Source organism: Myotis yumanensis, unplaced genomic scaffold (assembly GCF_028538775.1).
Source record: "Myotis yumanensis isolate MYYU_CA2020_CCGP unplaced genomic scaffold, mMyoYum1.0.hap1 SCAF_11, whole genome shotgun sequence".
Classification (NCBI taxonomy): domain Eukaryota; kingdom Metazoa; phylum Chordata; class Mammalia; order Chiroptera; family Vespertilionidae; genus Myotis; species Myotis yumanensis.
The window spans coordinates 73,085,031-73,108,416 of record NW_027223762.1 but is presented as its reverse complement, the minus strand read 5'-3'; the positions used below and the strand labels follow the sequence as shown (position 1 = coordinate 73,108,416).

The 23,386-nt window shown below is 54.4% G+C and overlaps 1 protein-coding gene across 1 annotated transcript; it reads left to right on the top strand.

The window, feature by feature from the left end:
* The first annotated feature begins 976 nt into the window (after positions 1-976).
* LOC139019337 (protein Daple-like) lies at positions 977-22,984 on the top strand. The gene is made up of 11 exons (XM_070428364.1): positions 977-1,021; positions 2,308-2,445; positions 2,995-3,121; positions 5,429-5,574; positions 10,200-10,337; positions 11,888-12,349; positions 12,838-13,082; positions 16,210-16,353; positions 18,537-18,717; positions 20,194-20,775; positions 22,835-22,984. Exons 1-11 carry the CDS (start codon positions 977-979, stop codon positions 22,982-22,984), a joined length of 2,358 nt encoding a protein of 785 aa, XP_070284465.1.
* Positions 22,985-23,386: the final 402 nt, after the last annotated feature.

Sequence of the window (23,386 nt, the reverse complement as noted above, 5' to 3'; positions counted from 1 at the left end):
AACTGAGGCCCATTGGAAGAGTAGCTATAAATCATTTAGTTCCACGCTGTACTCTGCTTCTGGACACTTGTCCATCCCTGACTTTCCCCAGGTCCTTCAGGGCCCAACTCACATGGCGCTTCTGACCCCCCTCATGGTGTGATTCAGCTGACAAGTGCATTTGAACATTTCTGGGGGCCCAAGGAGAAAAGCAGTGGCATAGTCCTGCCCTGCAGGACTAGCCTTGGGGGGTGGGTGCGGACAGGCCAGTTCAGTGTTGCCTCATACTGGGCACTCTGGGTGCCCCAGCATCTGACTCAGTGGGTGGGATAGAGTGGAGTTGAAGTCCTTTTCAGAGCAGGCAATTCTGGCTGGGTTTTGAAGGCTGAGTAGGAGTTGGTTATAAGGATGAGCAGGCAGGCTTTGCTATGGTAGTTCAGGGCCTGAGAGTATGGTGATACTGGTGAGTACTGGTGGGTAGACACAAGATGAGAATGCTGGGGACAGTGGCCAAGGGGAGAGAGCTGGGCCTCCTTCCCCTTGAAGCCCCTCCATGTGCTCCGGCTCAATCGCTGATAGTATTCAGGGCTCCTTACCCCCGCGGGCTCCTTAAGGATAAGGTGCAGGCTGCTGAGGGCAGTGAAGAGACAGGTCTGGACCTCTCCAGCCTAAGTTCAAGCCCAGCTTCGCCACTGGCTGGCTTTGTGACTTGGGGCTCATTCCTTAATTGACCCAAGTCAGCCTCTTCGTGTGTAGGAAGAGACTGTCCCTGCCTCCTTCTGGGGGCTGTTGTGAAAGTGAATGTGGCAGAGACAGAGAGCACCTAGTGCAGGGCCGGGGACAGGCAGGGAGGGAGCCGTCTGGTGAAGCCAGAGTCAGTGACAAACCCTTCCGGATGCCAGGCTTTGACCAGAACCGTGTCCACTGGTGGTAGGTGCACGGTTTCCCCTCTACCGAGAATCCGGGGTTCTGGCCCGTGCGGGGAAATGAACACGTGATGGATAAGCAGGAGCTACCGGCCCGCTCCCAGGTGTTAGAACCCGTGAGTGGGGCAAGCCTTGGAAAACAGCCCGCCAGGAGAAATGGGCATGTCCCCGTGTATGCGTGCTCACAGACTGAGGGCATTCAGGGGAGACTCAGTCCTCCTGAGACTGAGTGGCACTGGGAGTTCTCCGGGGGGTGGGAGCAGGGATGAGGGGAATGAGCTGAACAGCTCCCCGGTGTGTGCTGGGCGCTGGGACGGGAGTAAGTGCAGTGGACGCCTCCCATGAGGGGGCCTGTGAGGGCCCAACCATTGTGTCCACCCCCAGCATGTGCCTGACACACAGAGGCCATAGAACTTGTTTGCTTGTTGTTTCTTACAGACCCCTCATTTCCGGGAAACTGCCCAGAGCTGTTGTTTTTCTAAGAGTAGGTGTGTGACATGTTCAAATAGGAACTGCCTATTGAACAAAAGCTAGTCTGAATTTTGTTCCTGGACCCAGACCAGTGGAGTGACTGTGAGAGGCCTAGACTCGGCCCTCAAAGCCAGGACAGACTCTCAGCCTCACCCCTTCCTTGTTTAAGAAAGTGGCTCAGCCAAGTCCCACACCTGTCAGCAGGTGCACTCGTCCAACCACCGAGGCTGTACATGTCAGACACTCTGACAGTGTTCCCTTTCGAATTTTTTTAAAATATATTTTATTGATTTTTTACAGAGAGGAAGGGAGAGAGATAGAGAGTTAGAAACATCGATGAAAGAGAAACATCGATCAGCTGCCCCCTGCACATCTCCCACTGGGGATGTGCCCGAAACCCAAGTACATGCCCTTGACCAGAATCGAACCTGGGACCCTTCAGTCCACAGGCCGACGCTCTATCCACTGAGCCAAACCGGTTTCAGCTTCCCTTCTGAATTTAAATAGTGTCTTGCTTCGGGGATTTTTCCATCTGGACTGGCCTAATGGAGAAGCGCAGGGGCTCAAAAGTGGAGACAGCCCCAACCGGTTTGGCTCAGTGGATAGAGCGTCGGCCTGCGGACTGAAGGGTCCCAGGTTCAATTCCGGTCAAGGTCATGTACCTGGGTTGCGGGCACATCCCCAGTGGGGGGTGTGCAGGAGGCAGCTGGTCGATGTTTCTCTCTCATCGATGTTTCTAACTCTCTATCCCTCTCCATTCCTCTCTGTAAAAAATCAATAAAATATATTTTTTTAAACAAAGAGGAGACAGAACTTTCCGTGGCAGCAGAGACATCCCTAAGTTGTTGGTTTGGGTCCAGTGACTGGAAGAGCTGTTGTCATGACCAGGGGCCTTAACCTGATGGCTCTCATGTGTGTTCTTGCTGACCAGGTGCGGACTGGAGACGATTATTCAATTGACACCAAGAGCCACCTCCAGGAGCATTGGATTTGGTATTGGATTGATAAGCTATTCGAGCAGGAGGAGGAGAATGTGCAGCTGAAATCGAAGCTGCACCACCTACAATTGGTAGGACAAGCTGTGGTCACCACGTGTAGCACAGATGGGGGCAGTTTTAGGTTCATATTGTGCCCTTCTCTGATGTTCACCTACTGGATCGGTGCTGCTGCCACCACAGTGACCCTCTGAGGGCAGAGAATCACTTGCTAAGCCCAGTGGCTTGAGTGGGCACCACTGAAGCCTCCAACACAGAGAGGGCCTGATGCTGTGTTGCTTTCCTGTGAGGATGGAGGGATTGAGCCTCTGTTGCAAAAAGGGTCTCCTCCGACGTCTATGATGTGGGTTGAGCTGTGATGTGTGAGTCCCTACAGCCTTTCCACGGTATTAGGCCTGCTAAGGGGCCACAGAGCTGCAGTCCCCATAGCACTTGCTCTAAAGCCCTGAGCTGTAGGTCACTTTGTTCAGACACCGCTCAGAGACCTCGGGTGTCTCCATCCCCTAGGGGCATGGAGGGCCTTCATCCTGCGGGAATGAGGACAGATGCACGGGGCCGGGGCTTGTCCAGAGTGTGCCCCAGTCCACATCCTCACTGCCCCCCCCCCCCACTTCCTGCACTAGGTCCGGGACACATACCAGAAATGCCTTGAGGAGCTGCGGGAAGAGAACATGGCCCTCAAGACTGCACAGGGGCAGAGTGTGGAGGAGTCTGCCCACCTGCGCTGGGAGCTGGAGCAGCTGTCAGAGGGTAAAGCAGGTGCCTGGGGGCAGCCTGGCTGTGGATTCTCTCTTACCTGGGGAGCTGAGCCCTTGGATCTGAAACTCATGTGTCAGCCCTTCCTCTACCCAAGTAAATAGGGTTTTATTCAAGGGCCATTTGGAACTGTTTCATTGCAATTCTCCCCAAGAACATGAAGGGCCTGGCCACCTTGAGTCAGGAAGCCAAATGCGAAGGAAGTGTTGCCAGATTTCTCAGCTTCCATTCAGCCAGTGCCAGGAGCTTCCAGATGACAGCACGCTGATGCCCAGAGGGTGTCTTAGATCTATCGGTGGAGGATTGGAAGCTCTGGATGCAGGAGATGTCCCCAGTGGTCACTCACCTCCATTATAGCTGTACCCGGGGCATGGTTTCCTCTGCTGATTTCATAATCAGACAGATGGGTATAGTTTGCTCTCCACCTTCCTGGGCTGGGGCTGCTCAGTGGCTGCTGTTCAGGGGACCCAGGCCTCTTCCTCTCCCTCTGGTGTTGGCCCCTCCCAGCCCCCAGAGGAGGTGAGGGCTTGGCCAGGGAAGGTGGCTGTGGTGGCCGGTCGTACAGCAGGAGCCTCAGCACCCAGCAAACAACAAGCCAGTTCCTGTGTCCAATAATAGCACACGTGCACCTGAGAGTGCAGGTTAGGGTTTGCTTAGAGCTCTGCTGAGCCAGGAGGGCCTTAGGCTGGTTTGGGGAGGGGCTGCTTTTTAAATTCTGAGCAACATTCCTCAGCGTCATGGAAAGGCTGTTGGAAGCAGCTGGGTATTCATTCTCTTCAAGGCGTCCCATCCGCTCCAAACCTAAAATCAGTTCATTGAACTCCGAGTCTGTGTGAGAAGTTAGTTCTTTCTGTGGTTTGGTGTCTCCCCACTCCTGGGAACCCAGGCTCTGGGAGTTGAGGTTCCTGGAGAGCACACTGCCCCCTGCTGGGACACAGAAGTGGTGCCGCTGGCAGGGACTGGCTCAGACCAAATGTGCTTCTGTTAGCATCCAGGATGGCTGATGGGGTTGGAAAGCCTCCCTGATTCAGATGCTCAGTGTAGCTTGTGAGCCCTTCCAGGTCGGTGACTGACTTCTTCTTCATGTTCCCAACTCCTACTGCTCAGCTGGCAGCTCCCGAACAAAGCATGAACGTACTTCTGTGTGGTTGGGGTGGTGGCTTCTTGAGTCAGAAAGGTCTGGTTTAAAGTCCTGGCTCCTCTACTTGTTAGCCAAGTGACCTCTTCTGCACCCCAGTTTACTTATCTGAAAAATGGGGGTGATGAAGCTGCCTCACAGGATTGCTATGGGTATCTTGTGAGAGGAGAGAGTGAAACGTTAGGCTGTGCCTGGCCCACGGGGTGCCAACAAAGGATGGCTGTTCTTATCGCCCTTGTCTTATCCAAAGATACCCATTGCTCTGCTTCTTGGGGTGCTCGTGAGCAGCCCTACTAGCAGTACAGTGCGATAAGGCTCTCAGAGCTGAGTGTGTGGCCTGGAGGGACGGGTGAGGGAACAACCCTGACCCCTCAGACAGTCATGTTTTCCTCCTGAACAAGCCCCAGGACTTTCCCAAAGTCATGCACCTGCTGGCGGCAGGGAGGGGCCGTGAACTCCCATTCTTCTCAGGTCTGTGCTCCCTTTCTGTTCCGCATTGAAGCTGTTTAAAAGCAAAGGAGGACATTGCCTTTTTCTGGCTTTACCTTATGTTTTCATCTCGCTTAGAATTTTTAAAGCAGTTTGGATAAACTGTCTCATTCTGTTTCAATGCATTTGTGAAAGTATAAAATGAAATCTCTGACTGAAGGAACTTATCCAGAGATGGCGAGTACTGGGCATATGTGCCCCATAGCTTCTTCCACCCACAGACATGCGGTCAGTGATCGTGTCCCCCTACACTGTCGGCTGAGCCACCTGCATTCACACCACTCTGAGGCTGGCACAGAGAGCGCACTCTGCCATCTCCGTTAGTCTCGGAAATCCTTGGCTTGACGGCCAGGTTAAAACTTGGCAGAAAGTGGTGCCAGCAATTCCACTGTCTTGAACGTTTGCATTGGCTTCTCTCTACCATCACCTGCTTTCTTCTTAAGCTCTGCTTGCTCCCCTGACAAACCCAGCTGAGCCAGCAGAGGGGCCATAACCGTCTGAGGAACCCTCAGGTGCAGACAGCAACAGCACCCTGGGAAAAAGGGAGGGCACCCAGCTGACCATCCCAGACCCTCAAGTCTAGGGCTCAGGGTGATGGCCCTCTCAGGGCCAGGGACAGAGAGCAGAAGCTGAGGCCCCTGGAATATGGGCTCTGACTCCACTTTGCTCTTCAGCCTCCAGCTGCTTCCTGAAGCTGGACCAGGAGAAGCAGAGCCTCCAGGGCATCATACAAGGGCTGCAGGACGCCTCCCTGGCTCTGCAGGAGAGCAGCCTCCAGCGCCGGGAGCTGGAGGAGGAGAACCAGCAGCTCAGAAAGCAGGTACCCGTGGGTGGTGTCCGGAACATACGGGCATGTAAGTGGCCAGGGGGAGTACCCAGGTGTCCGTGAGCATGCGAAGCTGGGGGACAGGCAGAGTCCTGTGCAGCCACCGTTTTGGTAGGGGGACAGGAGGCCTCCTGGAGAGGCATCACGAGGCAGCAGGAGGAGTCCCTGCAGCAGGGAGACCACACAGGAAGGACCTCTGTGGGCCTCGCTGCCTTCATCTGTGAAATGGGGTTAACAATGCACCCACCAGTAGGTGTGGTGAGGATGGTGTGAGTTAGTGCAGGCAAAGGGTCCAGCCTGTAGTAAGTGCCTCATGGAAGGAGAGCAGCACCCTGTTAGAAACCACCGGGCGGGCCCGGGAGAGAAGCAGCGATGGAAGACTCCCTCCCCTGTGGAGACCATGGATGGGCCGTTTCAGGGCATGGCTGGTGGTGACAGGAGTGCAGTGCTCACTCTCTCCTTTCGGTCAAGGGCATGAGGAAGAAGAGATGTCTGGACTGCATTGCCTTTCTGGACAAACCAGGTCTTCCCAGTAGCGCAGTAGAAGAGACATCTGGGAGGACAGACAGGCTCACCAGCCAGGTTCATCCTACAGTTACCAGGACCCCATTCACATGGCAAGAAGGGCCCTGAGAGGCTAGCGATGGCCTCCCTGAGCAGGGCATTCTGGGTCAGAGGGCCTCAGTCCATGTAGCCACCGCGGGTGACACAGCTGCGTCGTGTGCTCTGAGCACACCGTGACGGGTGCCCGGATTCCGGATGAGGGAGGCGCAAGGGCACTCCCGCTTGCTGACCACCTGGCAGGACTGGTGCTTTCAGGTGTCTGGGTGTCTATCCCATCCGGCCCAGGGGTCCTGCCAGCGTCATTTGCTGAGGCTGCCCCGGCAATGGCAGGGACGTGGGCTGCAGACCAGAGACCTGGGTCCCGCTGGTCATGGCTCTGCTGGAACTTCATCTCTGGGTGAGGCTTGGGACCGCCCCTCCTCCTGTGCAGTGGTTTCTCCTGGCCTTTCATGGGACGTCCAAGGTGCAGTGACTCACGCTTCTCGTCCTTTGAGGCTCCGTGTGCCTCACAGCAGAGCAGCTGCCAAGCAGTGTGTCCTCTCCCTGGGGGCCGGGAGGAAGGCCCTCCTCATGCCCCGTCTCTCTGTGCAGCGCTGCTCAGGGAAAGCCACCAGACAGTCTGGGTTTTAGATTCACGTGGTCTGGGCACAGTGAATGTCTCTGTATATGGCAGCCCGACCTCGGCTGAGATAGAAAGGCTTGACCTTTAGAAAGATGAGAACCTCCAATGGGGCGGGTCCCCAGGGGTGAGCTGCAGAGGCCTGCGCTGTAGCCTCTGGCCCAGCTCCCGGCAGGGATGAGAGATGACCCCTGATGCTTCTTCTGTCCTTGGGGTCCACTCCAGTCCCTCCTCCACACACACAGGACAGGTGGTGGCTGCCGCCTCCCCACATGACTCCTTAGCCCTGTCTCTCGGGTCCCATCCCCTGCTTCCTCTCCTGATCAGTTCCCTGTAGGACCCCCGGGCAGTCCTGCCACAGCTCTCAGAGACCTGTCTTGGCTCTGAGCCCCTAGTGGGGGAAGGGGCTGCAATTTGTAGTCCAGCACTCTCCCTTGTCTGCTGCCAGGAGCCCTGCGAAGGCGGCCCTTCTGCTCTACTCCCTGTCCTGCTCAACCCACTCGGGGCCTGGCTGCATTATGGGTCCTCCCTAGTGTTGGATCAATGGTGCATCTGGGCCATCAGCTAAAAACCACAGGGGACATGGCCTGACATTGACCACCCTGGAGCCAGGACAGGCCCAGCCTTGGACACGTCCAGACAACATGGCCCTCTGGGAGGTGTCTGAGAAGGAGAGACAAGGGTCAGCCAGGACAGGTGGCCCAATGTCCCCGGCCCCCCGGTGCCAGCTCGGCTCTCCCACCACCCAGTGTCTCCCAGGCTGTAGGCTCCCTTCGGTCTGTGTAAACCTTAGTTCCCGAAGTTCACGTCCTTCCCTGTAACTCACGACCCTTCTGTGGACCTTAAGAGAGGGTGTGCCCCCCACCCTCACTTTGCACTGACATCCTCAGAGTTCATTCCTCTTAGGAAGAGGGGCAGCCCTTTGGGGCCTATCGTGAGCACAAAAGCGCAGCATAGGGGCTGATGGGCAGGCCCCTGGCACCCGCGTGCTCTGGGGACCTGGAGCCTTCCCACAGGAGTCTGCGGCCCAAGCCTGGCGCTTTGAGGAAGACAGGAAACCCATCTCAGCCCAGCGACCTCTCAGAGTGGTTCTCAACCTTCCTAATGCCGCGACCCTTTAATACAGTACCTTGTGTTTTGGTGACCCCCGATCATAAAATTATTTTCGTTGCTACTTCATAACTGTAATTTTGCTACTGTTATGAATCGTAATGTAAATATCTGATATGCAGCATGTATTTTCATTGTTCGTGACCCACAGGTTGAGAACCGCTGCCCTAGGGGAAGGGAGGGCCTTCAGGGAAGGACAGAAGTGAGAGTTCCAGTTCCACAGCAAAAAGTAGCAGAGAAAGATAGGGTGTCCAGCCGGGGGGTGGGGGGGACATGAGGTAGTCACATCTTCAGACCAGAAGCAGCCACGCCAGATATGCAAAGGTTGGACATAACATTCCTTTCACTGGGACAGACGGGGCAGCAGGGGAGAAGGATTAACAGTAAGACGGGGAGGGGTAAACAAGGCTGGAGGTTGGCGGGGGGGGACACACCCCAGACCTTGTCTGAGAGAGCAGGCCTGGGGTCAGCCCACTGCCATGCGTTTGGCTCTGCCGCATCCTCACTGTGGGACTCTGGGCAGATCACTGGACTCCCTGAGCCGGTGCCCTTCTCAGAATGAGGGTGAGTGACAGCTGTGCAGGGCCTTCCTCCTCAGGGCCAGCTCCAGAGAAGGCACGGCTATCAGGGCAGATGCCTGCTTCCTGCTGAGCCCAGACCTGGTGCTAGGAAGTGGGGCAGCGATAAGGAAGGAGAAGAAAGATGTTCTCACTTGTGAGAAAGACTCAGACACGTGGCACCTTGCAGCGCCTTTTGCTGTTGGCCCTGGCTGGTGAGGCTGCCCTGTCCCCATGTTGGGGCAGGGGGCTGGGTGTGCCCACAGGGTGTTGTGAGGGCACGGATATGAGCCCCACTGTGCCTGACCCTTCCCCTCATGGGGAAGAAGCTGCCTGCCTGCTGCTTCTGAGGAGACTGGAGGCTGTGCCCAGACCTGTGAGATAAAGGCAGGGTGGCCTCGGCCCAGGAGAAATAGGCAGAGCTAGCGATCCTTCCTGGAGTTTGTAAACCTGTCTGTGCCAGGCTGCTCCCAGCCAGGTGAATGGAGCCGGCTCTTGGTCCTGCTGCTCACTGGGTCACTGGGTGTCTGAAGGTCCTGCCCCCAGAGGTTCTAGTCGGTAGCCTGAGGTTTGGGGTGTTTAACGCTCTGAGAGCCACCTGATCTGGATCGTGGGGCTCCTCTGTTTTAGCTTTAGAGCCATCAACCCAAACCAGCATCAGGGTCACAAGTCCAAATGCAGGCTCTTGGGCCCCAGCCCAGACTGACCATGTCAGAAGCTCTGAGGATGGGAGGGGCCTGGCGCTCTCAGGAGGGGTCAGCTCTTGTTGTACCTGCCACCTGCCAGGTGTGAGCTGAGCACGTCACCCTGACAGAAGCTGGCGCCCATGCCTGCTGCTTGCTGGCCCTGTCAGTAACGGAAATGCACTCGTGGTCACATTGTTAGCAGGGAGCCACCCTCTCCCCCTCCCAGGTGGTCATGAGTTTGCTGTCAGTGGGAAGGGACAGCAGCATGGGCCTCGCCTGGGAGTCGCACCTCAGGGCCCACCCTGAGTCTGAATCTGCGTCCATCACGGTGTTCAGGTGTCAGGCACAGAGTGTGAGATGTGCGGGTCCAGGCAGTTCATGTTCAGGGAGTGGGCACTGGTGGGTCCCGCAGAAGAGCTCTGTGACGGGCCACTGATTGGGCAGTCGTCCAGGCAGGACGGAACTGGTCTGGCCTGGGCAGCAGTGGGGTGTGGAGGGGGAGCCGCATGGGGAACGAGCACAGGCCTTGGTGGTCCATTTACTTGGAGGGGAGAGGACGGAGAGAGATGGCAGAGGACCCCTCAGAGCAGCTGGATCAATAGGAATGTCACCAACTGGGGAAAGTCCCGGTAGGACATCCAGTGGTGGCTGCTGGACCCAGGAATGTGGCCTGACCCTCAGGACAGTAGTGGACACGGCCTAAGATGGAAGCATTGAGAGTAGCAGTGGAAAACTGGGAGGAAAGCTGACCTATTGGTGTCCATGGCCTTTTTCTCTATCATGAGCTGGAAGTGTACACTGTGTGCTGAGTGGTGATGGTCAAGGGTGTGGGGAGCTCACTGCACAACTAGGCCTGACCTGGGCAGCAGCTCAGGGACGCCACCCAGGACCCAGGCTTCTCCCCTCCTGCTCTGCAGTCTTGGCAGTGGCTGATGTACCTCCCCAAGAAGTGGGACGGAAGGTTTTCCCTTGAGAAAAGGCTGATAAAGTGTTCCCTGGGGCTGACAGGTTTCGGGTTTGCTTTAAAACACAGTTCACTCCCTGAAACGGACTTTTGCATGGGCTTCTTCTTTGGTTCCACAGATTGAAAACTTTCGAGTTCAGATGGAAAGAGAAAAGCAGACCAGCCAGGTTCTGGAGACTCTCTGTGAGGAGCTGGTGGAGGAGAGAGAACAGCTGCTCCGTGACAAGAAGACCCTGAATGCTGAGAGAGCCCAGCAGGTAGGCCCTCCAGCGCCATGCCTCCCCTGGCGCCCCGGCCTGCAAGAATGTGAGTCCAGGATCATAGGATGTCCTGGGAATCCAGCAGTGATTCCCGGGTTACCAGTTTCTTCCCTCAGATGCAGCTCACACCAGCTGTTGCAGCCACAGCAAGGGCATGGGGACAGACATTGCTTCCTAGGGACACTGGCAATCTTTTTGTTTTTTCAATCTATTTATTTATTTATTTCAGAGGGGAAGGGAGAAGGAGAGAGGGATAAAAACATCAATGATGAGAGAGACTCATTGATCAGCTGCTTCCTGCATGCCACCTACTGGGATCGAACCAGCAACCTAAACATGTGCCCTTATCAGTAATCAAACCGTGACCTCCTGGTTCATAGTTTGAGGCTCAACCATTGACCCACGCTGGCTGGGCAGCACTGGCCATCTTGTTTATGATCGTCATGACTTGGGGGAGGAGAGGCGAGGTGCTCCTGGCTGTGGTGGGAGAGGCCAGGATGCTGCTAAATGTCCTGCAGCTCATGGGATAGCCTGCAGGACAAAGATCCCCCTTCAGATGTCCAGCTTCATGCTCAGAGCTCTGGAGAACCTCCGGGGTTAATCCACCCCCACATTACAGGAAGTCCTAGGGTAGGCAGCCCAGTTCTGGGGCAGCGGCTCAGGGACACCACCCAGAAACCAGGCTTCTCCCTCCCTGCTCTGCCAGTCTTGGCTGTGGCTGTTGTACCTCGCCAAGAAGTGGGCAGGAAGAATGTGGAGGGTGAAGAGACAGAGGGAAGGCCTCCTGGGATCCTCTGTGGACATCTCATTGGCCACACCTGACACATGACTAACCCAAGCTGCAAGGGAGGCTGGGTATCAGGTACTTGAGTTCTTCAGCCTCTCTAGTATTGCAGAAAACCGGCTTGGGGTGGTGCTGTGTAGACTTAAGAGGCATGCATCCACCCTCCCCAAATATGGCTTCCAGTCTAGGAGGTGGAATGACAGGTGACAAGCCAGGAGACTTTAGACGTGTGCTATTGAGGGAATATACGTGGGTCCAGGGAGAGTCTTATTAGGTGCAGGACATTTAGAATCGTGGTGCAGGGCTTCCCTGAGGAGCTGTGAATCACACTGAGCCCTGGATGATGAGAAGGAGCCAGAGAAGCTGGAGGCTGGGGGTGGAGGCAAGTGAGCATGCACAGCAGAGGGAAGATCATGTGCAATGCCTGCAGGGGAGAGTGGTGTGAGGAGCGGCCACAGGGGTGGGCGGTCAGCTCTCGCACCACTGTGGACCAGGGTAAAAAGCACCAAGGAAATCACTTCCATTGTTTTAGGAGAAGATGCAGTTTCTGTTTCTAAGTCATCTGGCTTCTGTGAAAGTGTTTAGACTTGAACTGTCTGGGTGGGGATCTCCATGCCCTTCACCTTGTATCCATATCAGGCCTTTGGGAAACGTTAGGACATCCTTTGGGTCCACGATGAGATGGACATTCCAGGCCTACACTTTGGGCCTCCAGTTTGGACCAAAATCATGCCTGTGTTGTTTCCATTGTGTTTTCCTGCAGTTCAAGGATATGAAAAAACTGGTGCATTCACTGCGGGATAGTTCACAGACCAGCAGCAAAGCCCGCATGAAGGGCAGGAAGACTGAGCAAAAAGTCCTCCTCCAGACGGTGACGGACACCAAAAGGAAAGTGACCATGATGGAGTGGGAGCGGCGGCAGCTGTGCCGGGACCTGGAGCAGGTGAAGGCGCAGGCGGTGCAGGCACAGGAGCTGAAGCACATGAAGGTGCGGGTGAAGGAGCAGGTGGTGAGGGCACAGAAGCTGGAGCAGGAGCTGCATCGGCTGCAGGAGGAGATTGAGAAGCTGGCCATGGAGGTCAGCACCCTGACGACGGCCCCTGAGAGGGTCCACGCTCTCGAGTGGGAAAGCCAGGACCTGTTGCTGGAGAACCAGAGGCTGCAGACGTCTCTGGACACCCTGCAGCCTGAGGGTCTGGAGCGGGACAAGCAGCTGGACACCAGGGTAATTCTGGCCTCAGAATGACTTAGGACGGTTCCTCCCCAGTCAACTCTCCGGTGCTTTGAATGCGGTTGGATGAGTGTTGTGTAAATATCGGTGAAATAGGTTGGTAGTGCTGTTCAGCTTCTCTATGTCCTTAACTGATTTTCCATGCACTTTTCAAAGTATTCAGAGAGGGTACCCAAGGAGGTTATCCAGAGAAAGGGCATAAATTGCCAAGAAAGGTCACATATGCAGGGAGGGGCCCAGGACTAAGCTTAGGCCCATGGGACAGTCCGTTTCTGCCGTGGGCCTTCCCAGAGCAGTTCCTTGAGTGCAGGTAGAACTGTCCTCAGCTCGGCTGGGTGTTGCCTCTCCTGAGGGTCCTGCTATTTTGGTGTCAGCACTTGACCCGCTGTTGGTCCCTCACTGCTTGTGGGGACCTGGGGATCCGGAGTCTGTGGTCCCCCTGGGCCTGCACCTGTTGAGGCGTCCTTTCCTTCTCCCTCCAGCAGGTGGAAAATTCCACTCTGAGGTCCCAGAGCGCCTCGCACACTGCGCTCACAGAGCAGGACACTCAGCTCCAGCACCAGCAGCTGGTGGCAGCCCACCAGGCCCTGCAGCAGGAACACGCAAGCCTGGGCGCACTCCACGAGCACCTGACTAAGGAGCACAAGGCCCTTCTGGACAAGTACCGCCGCCATAAGAAACTGCTGCATCAAATCCTGGAGCTGGAGAGCAAGGCTCTCAGTGACAGGTGGGTGCCTGCGGCTGGGGGTAGCTGACGGGCTCCCCCGGCTCCTGTCCCCCCTTCACTCTGGTCCCTCACCTTTCCTCTGGTCCCGCTGCTTCACAGTGAAGAGAAGTAAATCCACCATCACCCTCAATGATGTAGAGTTGGTGTGGCTGGAGACTGAGGGGGAGGAGGGTCCCCCAGGATAGAAGGGTGTGCCCACTAATTTCGGCTCAGGGAAACCAGGTGTCAGCATTGGGGTCCCAGCTCCCCTGGGCATTCCTACCCCCTCTTCCTTTTCTCTCCAAACCAAGGACAAGGAGGGGAAGTCACCACAGCTGCCGATTTTCAGGGGCGTGCCTAACTCAGCTCCCCTGGCCTTTTCCCTGTCCAAGTCTCCAAATCTGGGCTTCTCATTTTCTTTTTTTTAATATATTTTATTGATTTTTCACAGAGAGGAAGGGAGAGAGATAGAGAGTGAGAAGCATTGATGAGAGAGAAACATCGATCAGCTGCCTCTTACACATCTCCCACTGGGGATGTGCCCGCAGCCCAGGTACATGCCCTTGACCGGAATCGAACCTGGGACCCTTCAGTCCGCAGGCTGACGCTCTATCCACTGAGCCAAACCGGTATCGGCTGATTTTCTTTCTTTTTTTTTTTTTTTACTTTTAATTTTGGAAAGTATTGAATATATGGATGTGTGCAGAATAGTATAGTGAAAACCCTGTGTTCCCATCACCTGCAGCAGCATTACCAATACTCTGCCATTCTCATGTCCCCTTTACCTCTGACTCTCCATATACCTTTTTAAAGGTAAAATTGATGTACCTTAAATGCATAAATCTTAACTTTGCATGTTTTCAAAATCAGGGCTTTGTGTGCATGTAGTCAGCCAACTTCAGCTGAGCTCCAACCAGGCAGATCCCTGATTGCAATGGCCCCGGCAGGTGCAGTGGGACCCAGAGCCTGGGAGAAGTGAGATGTACAGAGGACTCCAAGGTGGGGGTGGGGGGGAGGGGGGGAGAGATGTGCTAAAGAGAGGCTCTCCCACACTTGGAGAAGCACAGGAGGGAGCTGTCCACTTTCTGTGCTTGTGAGTTGTCCCTGCTGAGGTCTTCCCTTGCCTCTGCCTCAGCAAATGCCAGGCAAAGGCTGGGGCTTCCCTAGGAGCAGGTGAGGTGCAGGGATTTGGCATCACAGGGACCAGGGAGGGCGCTGAGCCTGCAGAGCCTGTGGAGGGCGCCTGCTGCTGCATCAACTTGGGGGTGATGATGTTCATTTAAACACTCACCCAGTGCTTCCTGTGGACGCTCTCCAGAGCCTTCCACCCCTTTCTCCACCCAGATTCCCTTCCTTTGGGGGTGCTGGGACGTCTGCTCCTATCAGACTCTCGTTTCTTCCCGCCAGAATGAGTATCTTCTGCCTCTTGGCATCTCCCTCGCTGCCTCCTCCGCACCCATCCTGTGTTCACGAGATGCTTAGTGAGCACCCACTGGGCGCTTGGTGCTGTCTAACGTGGTAGGAATGCACCCAGCTGACTACTGATGGGAGCCTCCTGTGGTGCCCACCCCGCAAAAGGTGCTGCGGGCCCTACCCTCAATGCCCTGTGATAACCTTGTGGATATATTCTTATGTCTGTTCACATGGGAAGGTTTGTGCAGGTGGCATTTGACTGCTCTGGGGGAGGAGTTCATTGTTCTGCCTGTGACTCCTTGCTTGATGGACCTACTGTGTGACTCAATGGTTTTTGCTGGTTGGACAGATAGCTGGAGGCCCTTGGTGTGTCTGCAGCAAGGATGCAGGTTGGAGGTGGAGGTGCCTGGAGCACAGGCCAGGGGCTCTGTATTCATTTCACCTGACACTTGACTGGGACACTTGCTCCTTCGTTCCCCTGGCGCACATGTACTGGGTGTCAAGCCTCCTACCCGGGATTCAGTGGGGAGTAGGACTCTCAGTTTCTGCCCTGGAGGAGGGTGGTTACTAATGGTTGCGATATGCTTGATCCTGTGATTTTCCAAGACACAACAGGGAAGCAGGAGGTGGGGACCCTAATGGTCCATAGCCCTGTTTGTCAAACCTGGATGAGAAAGATCACTGCCCTGAAAGCCCAGCAGAGCCATCATCCCCACCTTCCATTTCCCATGTCTGGGCAGCCTCCACTTGTGGCTAAAGGCCACAGGAAGGAAAGTTTTTCTTCCAACAGCTGCCCAGAAGGTATCTGAGTCTGAGTGTGAGTCCGCACAAGTCTTGGCTCCAGGCAGATGGTATAAATACAGCTGATATGGGATGAGGGCGGGGCGGGATGGAGGGCTGAGGGCAGGGGCTGAAACCATGGAACCTGGGTGGTCTCTGTCAGCCTGTCTCTGGGTGTGGACAACTCAGGAAGGGGGTCTGGAAAGGCATTTGCCTGCCTGGGGAAGATTGAAAGGTGATGACTCAGTCTCCACCTTGGACCTGGGAAGGCCCCTGAGTCACCTGAACAGGGAAGGTTCCTGCAGGAGGAGGAACAGCCTAGAGCTGGTCAGGGGCTCCCTCTTGTGCTCTGCTGCCCTCCAGAGAGGCTGTGCGGGACCCTCTGCAGACTGAGACAGGAAGGAAATAAAATCCCGAGCTGAGGGGGAGGCTGAGGGAGAGCGAGGGCAAGGGCTGGACTGGGGGTGCCTTGAGGAGCAGGGTGTGCAGCTGCCCATGATGGCTGCTTGGGCCTCACCAGGCAAGCCTCTGGCCCCCAAGCTGCCTGGCTCAGAGCAGAGAGACTGCTGTTCCTGAGCAGGGGCGGAGGGCTCACCCAGGGCCCGGTGAGGGGGATCAGCTGTTATTGGCTGTGGAATTACGCTGTATGTGCAGTGGTTTCTTTGAGAAGGGTGTGGAGTCCAGAAAACAGTGGTTTTGTTCCCAGTGGGATGTAGGAGGGAGGCTGCTTTGACAGGGATGGAAGGGACCATGGAGACATGTCGAGTGGGAGCAGAGGGCTTGGCTTCTGGGCTGCAGGAGACCCCCTGAGCTGGCCCAGTGCCTATCCCTCTCTCTGTCCAGCCCCATCCCCTGTCCATCTCATTCTCCCTCAGCTTGCAGAGAGAAGCTGCTCACCAAGGCTTTGAGGTCTCCCTGGGTGCCCATTCCTAGTGGGTATGTTTCCCTTCAACAGCTACAAGGACCAGATCCAACATAAGGTGGCGCTGGATCAGCTGGGGATGCTCTTGACCACAGAGCAGGAGGCTCTGCAGCAGGAGCAGAGGACGAGTGCCATGGCTGCAGAGGAGAACCAGAGGCTGCAGCGAGAGCTGGACAGGTAACCGCCAGGCCCCCTGCAGGGCCTCTGCAGGGATGTCAGTCTGACCCACTCACTCAGCACCCGCTGAGCTGAGCTCAAGTGAGACCCCTGGTGATGGTGCATTTTTACCAACCCTGCCCTGGAAGCAGCTGGTGGTAACAAGGTTAAGGGGACTCCAGCTGGTGGCTGGAACGAATAACTCGGCAGCTGGGATGGGGCATTGTCTAGGTTTGGACAACGTTCCCTCCCACAGTTATGATGCTGATGACTGTCGGGCAGGGGCACCTGCATCCTCTAATACCAGTGATCCCGTGAGGGAGAGAGGCTTGGTCCTCAGCATCCACGCATTCCCATTTGTGAATTCACCTCCTGGCTGAAATGTACCGGTGACCCCCAAATCAGTGCCCGTGGCCTGTCATGGACGTGCCCAGAGTGGGAGATACTGGAGTCGCCTGATGTGCACATTTGCAGCTGAGGTTGAACAAGGCCTTTGACCCCAGCTGTGTTTCATTTCTCACCAACCAGCATCATCTTCATGGGCCACTGAGTGTCATGGTGTTCTGTTTTCTGCGCTTCGGTGGCAATTTCGCCCTTTGAAATGGCCCCAAAATGGAGTGCTGAAGTGCTGTCTAGTGTTCCCAAGTGCAATGCTGCACTTGGGCCTCATGGGGAATATTCGAGTGGCACACAAGGGTCATTCGGGCCCAGGTATGGTGCTGTTGGCTCTGAGTGTATTACACGAGGCATCTTTACGTCTTGATGAGCTGACAAAATGTGACCATAGACTCCCAGGAACCGGTGGGAACAGGTTCAGTACTCACTAATTCAGGGTTCGCGTGGTTGGGTAGAACATTATACTGTGAATCACGAGAATTGACTGAGCTATTGTTATCCTTTAAAAAATCCACAGCAACAGAGGAGGAAACAGGCTCAGGGAGATTAAACAACTTGTTCAAGGTCAATGCTCCTAGTTAGTGACACAGGCAGGATTCGAATCCAAGTCTTGCCTCAACCCAGAGGCGTGACCACATGAAGCCTTCCTTCCCACAGCCCTGATTTAACATGTGCTGTGGGGCTGTAAACTCAGCTGCCTGCAGTGGCCGGGCAGGTCCAGCAGGTGGGGAAGGAGAGTCAGCTATAGACCAGGCTCTGGTGGAGAATACACCCAGCTAGAGGCTGTCAGCTGGGAGGCAGGATGGACTGCCAGGTCTTCCTTCTTTATGCTTTCTTTTTTTTTTTTTTTTTTTTTTTTTTTTTTTCCTGAGAAGAAGATATCTGAATGTTGATGGGTACCTTAAAATTTTGGAATGCTGATACACTAATTATTTTTTTGTTTTGTTTGTGTTTTTTATTAATCTGCTTTTTTGGGCGGGACAGAGGACTGGGAGGACCTGGAAATATATTTGAGGCCGGGGACCCTTAAATCTAACCTGCGAGTATTCATAGGACTACAATGAAGAATCTTTTTATCTTGTTCTGTTTCTTCTTGATGTTATTTTATTTTTTTAGTTGACTTTATTGGAGAGACGTTAATTAATAAAACCATACACACTTTACAATGAAAAAGAATAGAACAAAATAAGTAAATGTCAAAAAGTTTTTAAAAGCTGTGTGGGCCAAACTTCACACACCTGTGTTCACATTGAGTCCATGAGCCTCTGGTCATATGAGCTTTGTCGGTATGAATCTTCCCCAAGGAATCCCAGTTGGGTGATGATGATGATGATGATGACAATAATTTAAGTGGATTTAGGTAACACTCCAGAATCTTCTATTTTGTGTATCTCAGTAGTTGCAATTAGAAAGGGGCTTGGAATTGGGGAGAAGAGCTGGATATAGACATAGAGTCTTAGAGCAGAAATGTTCTGATTCAGTGTTTAAATGTTTGAATCAAAGAACCTTTTTTCCAAGTAGGCAGATGTGCCAAAGCCTCACGTAGAAAGGACTTTTATAGGGATGCTCTGTTGTAGTGGTGTCGGAGCCTGCCTGTCCTTCTCCCCCAGTACGCAGTGGGGCACCTGGGGTAGCCTCCTAGAACCTCAATGAACACATTTTGAAAACCGCTGATTTTGTTCAACCATTCATTAACACATGAAAAAAATTGAGGCCCAGAGAGGTTGCAGTTTTGATTAAGGTTGCCCAACTGGGACAGAGCCTGTGAGTGCGCCTCAGCCCTTGGCCTTGTGTTTCTCCAACCCCAGGGCCAATTTCCTGCACCAGCAGCTGAAGGGGGAGCAGGAGGAGCTGCAGTCCCACACTAAAAAGCTTCAAACCTCCCTGAATGATATGCAGCTGGAGGTGCACCACTGGAAGGCCCGGTACGAGGAGCTGAAAGGGGAGCAAGAGGAGATGTACACAGTCACCAAGAATCTGCAGACCCAAGTCAATGAGCTGCTCACAGACAACAAGGAGCTGCTCACAGACAACGAGGAGCTGCTCACCTACAAGGAGGAGCTGCTCACAGACAACAAGGAGCTGCTCACAGACAACAAGGAGCTGCGCACAGACAACAAGGAGCTGCTCACAGACAACGAGGAGCTGCTCACAGACAACGAGGAGCTGCTCACAGACAACAAGGAGCTGCGCACAGACAACGAGGAGCTGCTCACAGACAATGAGGAGCTGCTCACAGACAACGAGGAGCTGCTCACAGACAACGAGGAGCTGCTCACAGACAACGAGGAGCTGCTCACAGACAACAAGGAGCTGCTCACAGACAACGAGGAGCTGCGCACAGACAACGAGGAGCTGCTCACAGACAACGAGGAGCTGCTCACAGACAACAAGGAGCTGCTCACAGACAACGAGGAGCTGCGCACAGACAACAAGGAGCTGCTCACCTACAACAAGGAGCTGCTAACAGACAATGAGGAGCTGCTCACCTACAAGGAGGAGCTGCTCACAGACAACAAGGAGCTGCTCACAGACAACAAGGAGCTGCGCACAGACAACAAGGAGCTGCTCACAGACAACAAGGAGCTGCTCACAGACAACAAGGAGCTGCGCACAGACAACAAGGAGCTGCTCACAGACAACGAGGAGCTGCTCACAGACAACGAGGAGCTGCTCACAGACAACAAGGAGCTGCGCACAGACAACAAGGAGCTGCTCACAGACAACGAGGAGCTGCTCACAGACAACGAGGAGCTGCTCACAGACAACGAGGAGCTGCGCACAGACAACGAGGAGCTGCGCACAGACAACGGGGAGCTGCTCACAGACAACGAGGAGCTGCTCACAGACAATGAGGAGCTGCTCACAGACTACAAGGAGCTGCTCACAGACAACGAGGAGCTGCTCACAGACAACAAGGAGCTGCTCACAGACAACGAGGAGCTGCGCACAGACAACGAGGAGCTGCTCACAGACAACGAGGAGCTGCTCACAGACAACGAGGAGCTGCGCACAGACAACGAGGAGCTGCTCACAGACAACGAGGAGCTGCTCACAGACAACGAGGAGCTGCGCACAGACAACGAGGAGCTGCTCACAGACAACGAGGAGCTGCTCACAGACAACGAGGAGCTGCGCACAGACAACGGGGAGCTGCTCACAGACAACGAGGAGCTGCTCACAGACAACGAGGAGCTGCTCACAGACTACAAGGAGCTGCTCACAGACAAGGAGGAGCTGCTCACAGACAACAAGGAGCTGCTCACAGACAACGAGGAGCAGCGCACAGACAACGAGGAGCTGCTCACAGACAACGAGGAGCTGCTCACAGACAAAGAGGAGCTGCTCACAGACAACGAGGAGCTGCGCACAGACAACGGGGAGCTGCTCACAGACAACGAGGAGCTGATCACAGACTACAAGGAGCTGCTCACAGACAACGAGGAGCTGCTCACAGACAACGAGGAGCTGCGCACAGACAACAAGGAGCTGCGTACAGACAAGGAGGAGCTGCTCACAGACTGCAAGGAGCTGCGTACAGAGAACAAGGAGCTGCTCACAGACAACAAGGAGCTGCTCACCTACAACGAGGAGCTGCTCGCAGACAACGAGGAGCTGCTCACAGACTGCAAGGAGCTGCGTACAGAGAACAAGGAGCTGCGCACAGACAACAAGCAGCTGCTCACAGACAACGAGGAGCTGCTCACAGACTACAAGGAGCTGCTCACAGACTACAAGGAGCTGCGCACAGACTACAAGGAGCTACAAATGTCCCTGAAGGACATGCAGCAGGGAGTGAACCACTGGCAGGGCCAGTATGAGGAGCTGAAGGCTGAGCAAGAGGCGCTGTACGCCCACACCAAAGAGCTGCAGACCCACACCAAGGAGCTGCTCACAGAAAACCAGGAGCTGCAAACCACCCTGAAGGAGATGCAGCAGGAGGTGACCCGCTGGCAGGGCCGGTACGAGGAGCTGAAGGGGGAGCAGGAGGACCTGCAGACGCACAACAAGAAGCTGCAAACCTCCCTCAACGACACCCAGCTGGAGGTGAACTGCTGGCGGAACCAGTGCAACTGGCTGAGGGAGGAGCTCCAGAGCAGGGACATCTCGCTGACCGAGCTGGACAACCACTGCCAGGTGAGGCCTGGGCTGCAGGGCTCCAGGACCCTGGGTGGGCCTGCTCTCTGGGCTAACGCCTTGAGCTTAACCAGGAGGGAATGGGTCCTCATTGGCATCTCTGCTCAAAGGGTGTGTGTGAATGTCACACAGAGGCAGAGAGGAAGCCAGAGGCAGTTGACTGGGACGAACACCAGGACTGGCAGGGGTGTGCTACAGAACACCTTTCACCTGATCTTTGCTTTTTGCAGGGTCGGGGCGGTGCATGGAAACAGCCAAGTACCGTTGTATCTCCGTCCTCTTGGCTGAGCACTCTGCTCTCTGTGTCATCTCATTTAATTCTCGCAATGATCTTGTGAGATGGGGTTCCCATCCTTGTCCCTCTGAAGTAGCGGGTTGGAACCCGGTTTGTCTGAAGCCAAAGCTTGGGACTTCCTGCTGCACCAACCGCGATGATATTCTAGAGCAGGAGCTGGCCAGCCTCAGCCCAAAATTCAGGTCCAGCTTCATGCCTGTTTGTGTACGGCTGTGAACCAAGAATAGCTTTCACAGTTTTGAATGGTTGGGGAAAATCAAAAGTAGGATAATATTTGGGGGCAAGTGAAAGTGACATGAAATGTAAATGTTGGTGTCACGAGTAAAGATTTTTGGTTTGTTTTTTGTAAACAGCCACACCCATGCATGTGCATTGTTTCTCTGGCTCCTTTCCTGCTGTAATAAGTGTTGAACAGTTGCAACAGAAACCACTGTCGGCCTGGAAAGCCTAACATATTTAGTACCTCGCTCTTTACAGGAAGAGCACGCCAACCCTGCCTACAGCAGAGATGTGCAATAGGAATATAACGCAGGCCACCACATGTATCACTCAACTTTCTAGTAGCCATATTCAAAAAGTAAAAGGAATCAGGTGGGATTAATGTAGGGGTCTGTTTTATTTAACCCTTATATCTAAAATATCACATGTAACCCCAAAAGCTTATTAATAAGATTTTTAAAAATAATATGATTTTTTATTGATTTTTTGAGAGAAACATCCATCAGCTGTCTCCTGCATGCCCTGTACTGGGGAATGGAGCCAGCGACCCAGGCATGTGCCTTGATCAGTGTGGGGTGCGGCTACAGTGTTTGGACATGTTCAAGCCTTGGACTGATAAAAGGGCACAGTCCTCTCATTGCCACATGCAAGGCCCAGCTTGGAGGGCAGAGCCTTCCCAGCACAATTATAGCCAACAGCTATAGCGGGAAGCTTGAACCTATGGTCCAAACAGGTGGCCCCACATGCCTGAGTGATAGAGTTCAGGTGCATGTAGTTGAGTAGGACTGAAACCCACAAGAATGTTGTAAACATCGTGATCATGCCCTTACTTTGCCTCGTGGCATCTGCTATAAAATAAAGACACGGCTTGTGGGCACTGGCCCTGTCTCTTTGTCAGAGAAGCAGCATCCCACTGAGACCCAGCTTTCATTCTCTTGCTGTCTTTTCTTAATCTTTCACCGCCCCCTCTCAGGGTCACTGAACCAGGCTGAGCTGGCATGGCACATAAGGAACCCGGGGGCTGAGTATGCCATGGCCGTGCCGGCTCGCCACAGATCAGGAATTACACCGGTGATTTCTTGGTGAATGGGACACTCAACCTACTGAGCCACACACACCGGGCAGCTTATTAATGAGATACTTTACATTACTTTTAATTGTTATTAAGTCCTCAGAACCTATTATATATTTTGCACTTATACCTCAGCTCAGACTGGCTGTATTTTCAGTGCTCAGCAGCCACACGTGGCCAGTGGCTGCCTGATTGAATGGTGCAGTGGCAGAAGGTTTGGCCATCCCCATAGCACTGGCTGTATTGGTCATGCCAGCTGATGTAGATAATACCAAAATGACCATCTTTGTGCATGTGACCTTTTTCTCCTTTTGGAAGTAGATTCCCAGCAGTGGAATCACGGGAGCGTGTGGTGTTTGAGACATTGTCCATCTCTGTTTTAGCTGCTCTCCCACCTCAAGGGCAACTTGGAGGGAGAAAACCGTCACCTGCAGAGTCAAATCCAAAGCTTGACAGAGAAGAACCAGAGGCTTCACCTGGAGGACGTGGAGAACAACTACCAGCACCAGGAGGAGCAGCGGCAGTACATGTGAGGGGTGTGGGCTGACGGATGCCCATCAACAGAGGGGTCGTGGCTTCCAGCTCCATGACTAGACCGCGCCATTCTGGGCAGCAGAGAACCCCCTGGGCGCATCAGTGTCCCAGGCAAGGGGACAGACCATCTTACCAGCACATACTTCTCTCGTTATCCCGGGAATGGTTCCAGATTTCTGCAAATAAGAGTGGTTGGCTTTGTTGGTTTTTCAGAGACACTTCCCCCTGCCAGACGCTTCTTAATCTGCTTTTGGAATCCAGTTCACTTTGAAAAGTACAATAGTGATAAAGAGAGTTTCCTAGGGAAGGACTTCAGATCACAGGCTGAGCCCCTTCTGTGTCGGTTTTTCCCTTAATGGGCTGCAGAGTGGGTTGTTGGTGCACAGTGGCTGTCCTCCCTC

Coding starts and splice junctions, on each gene's coding strand:
- LOC139019337 (XM_070428364.1), top strand. CDS start 977: ATGGATAAGCAGGAGCTACCGGCCCGCTCCCAGGTGTTAGAACCC. Junction 3,122..5,428: donor GCTGGAGCAGCTGTCAGAGG/GTAAAGCAGGTG, acceptor TTTGCTCTTCAG/CCTCCAGCTGCTTCCTGAAG. Junction 20,776..22,834: donor TCAACGACACCCAGCTGGAG/GTGAACTGCTGG, acceptor TCTCTGTTTTAG/CTGCTCTCCCACCTCAAGGG.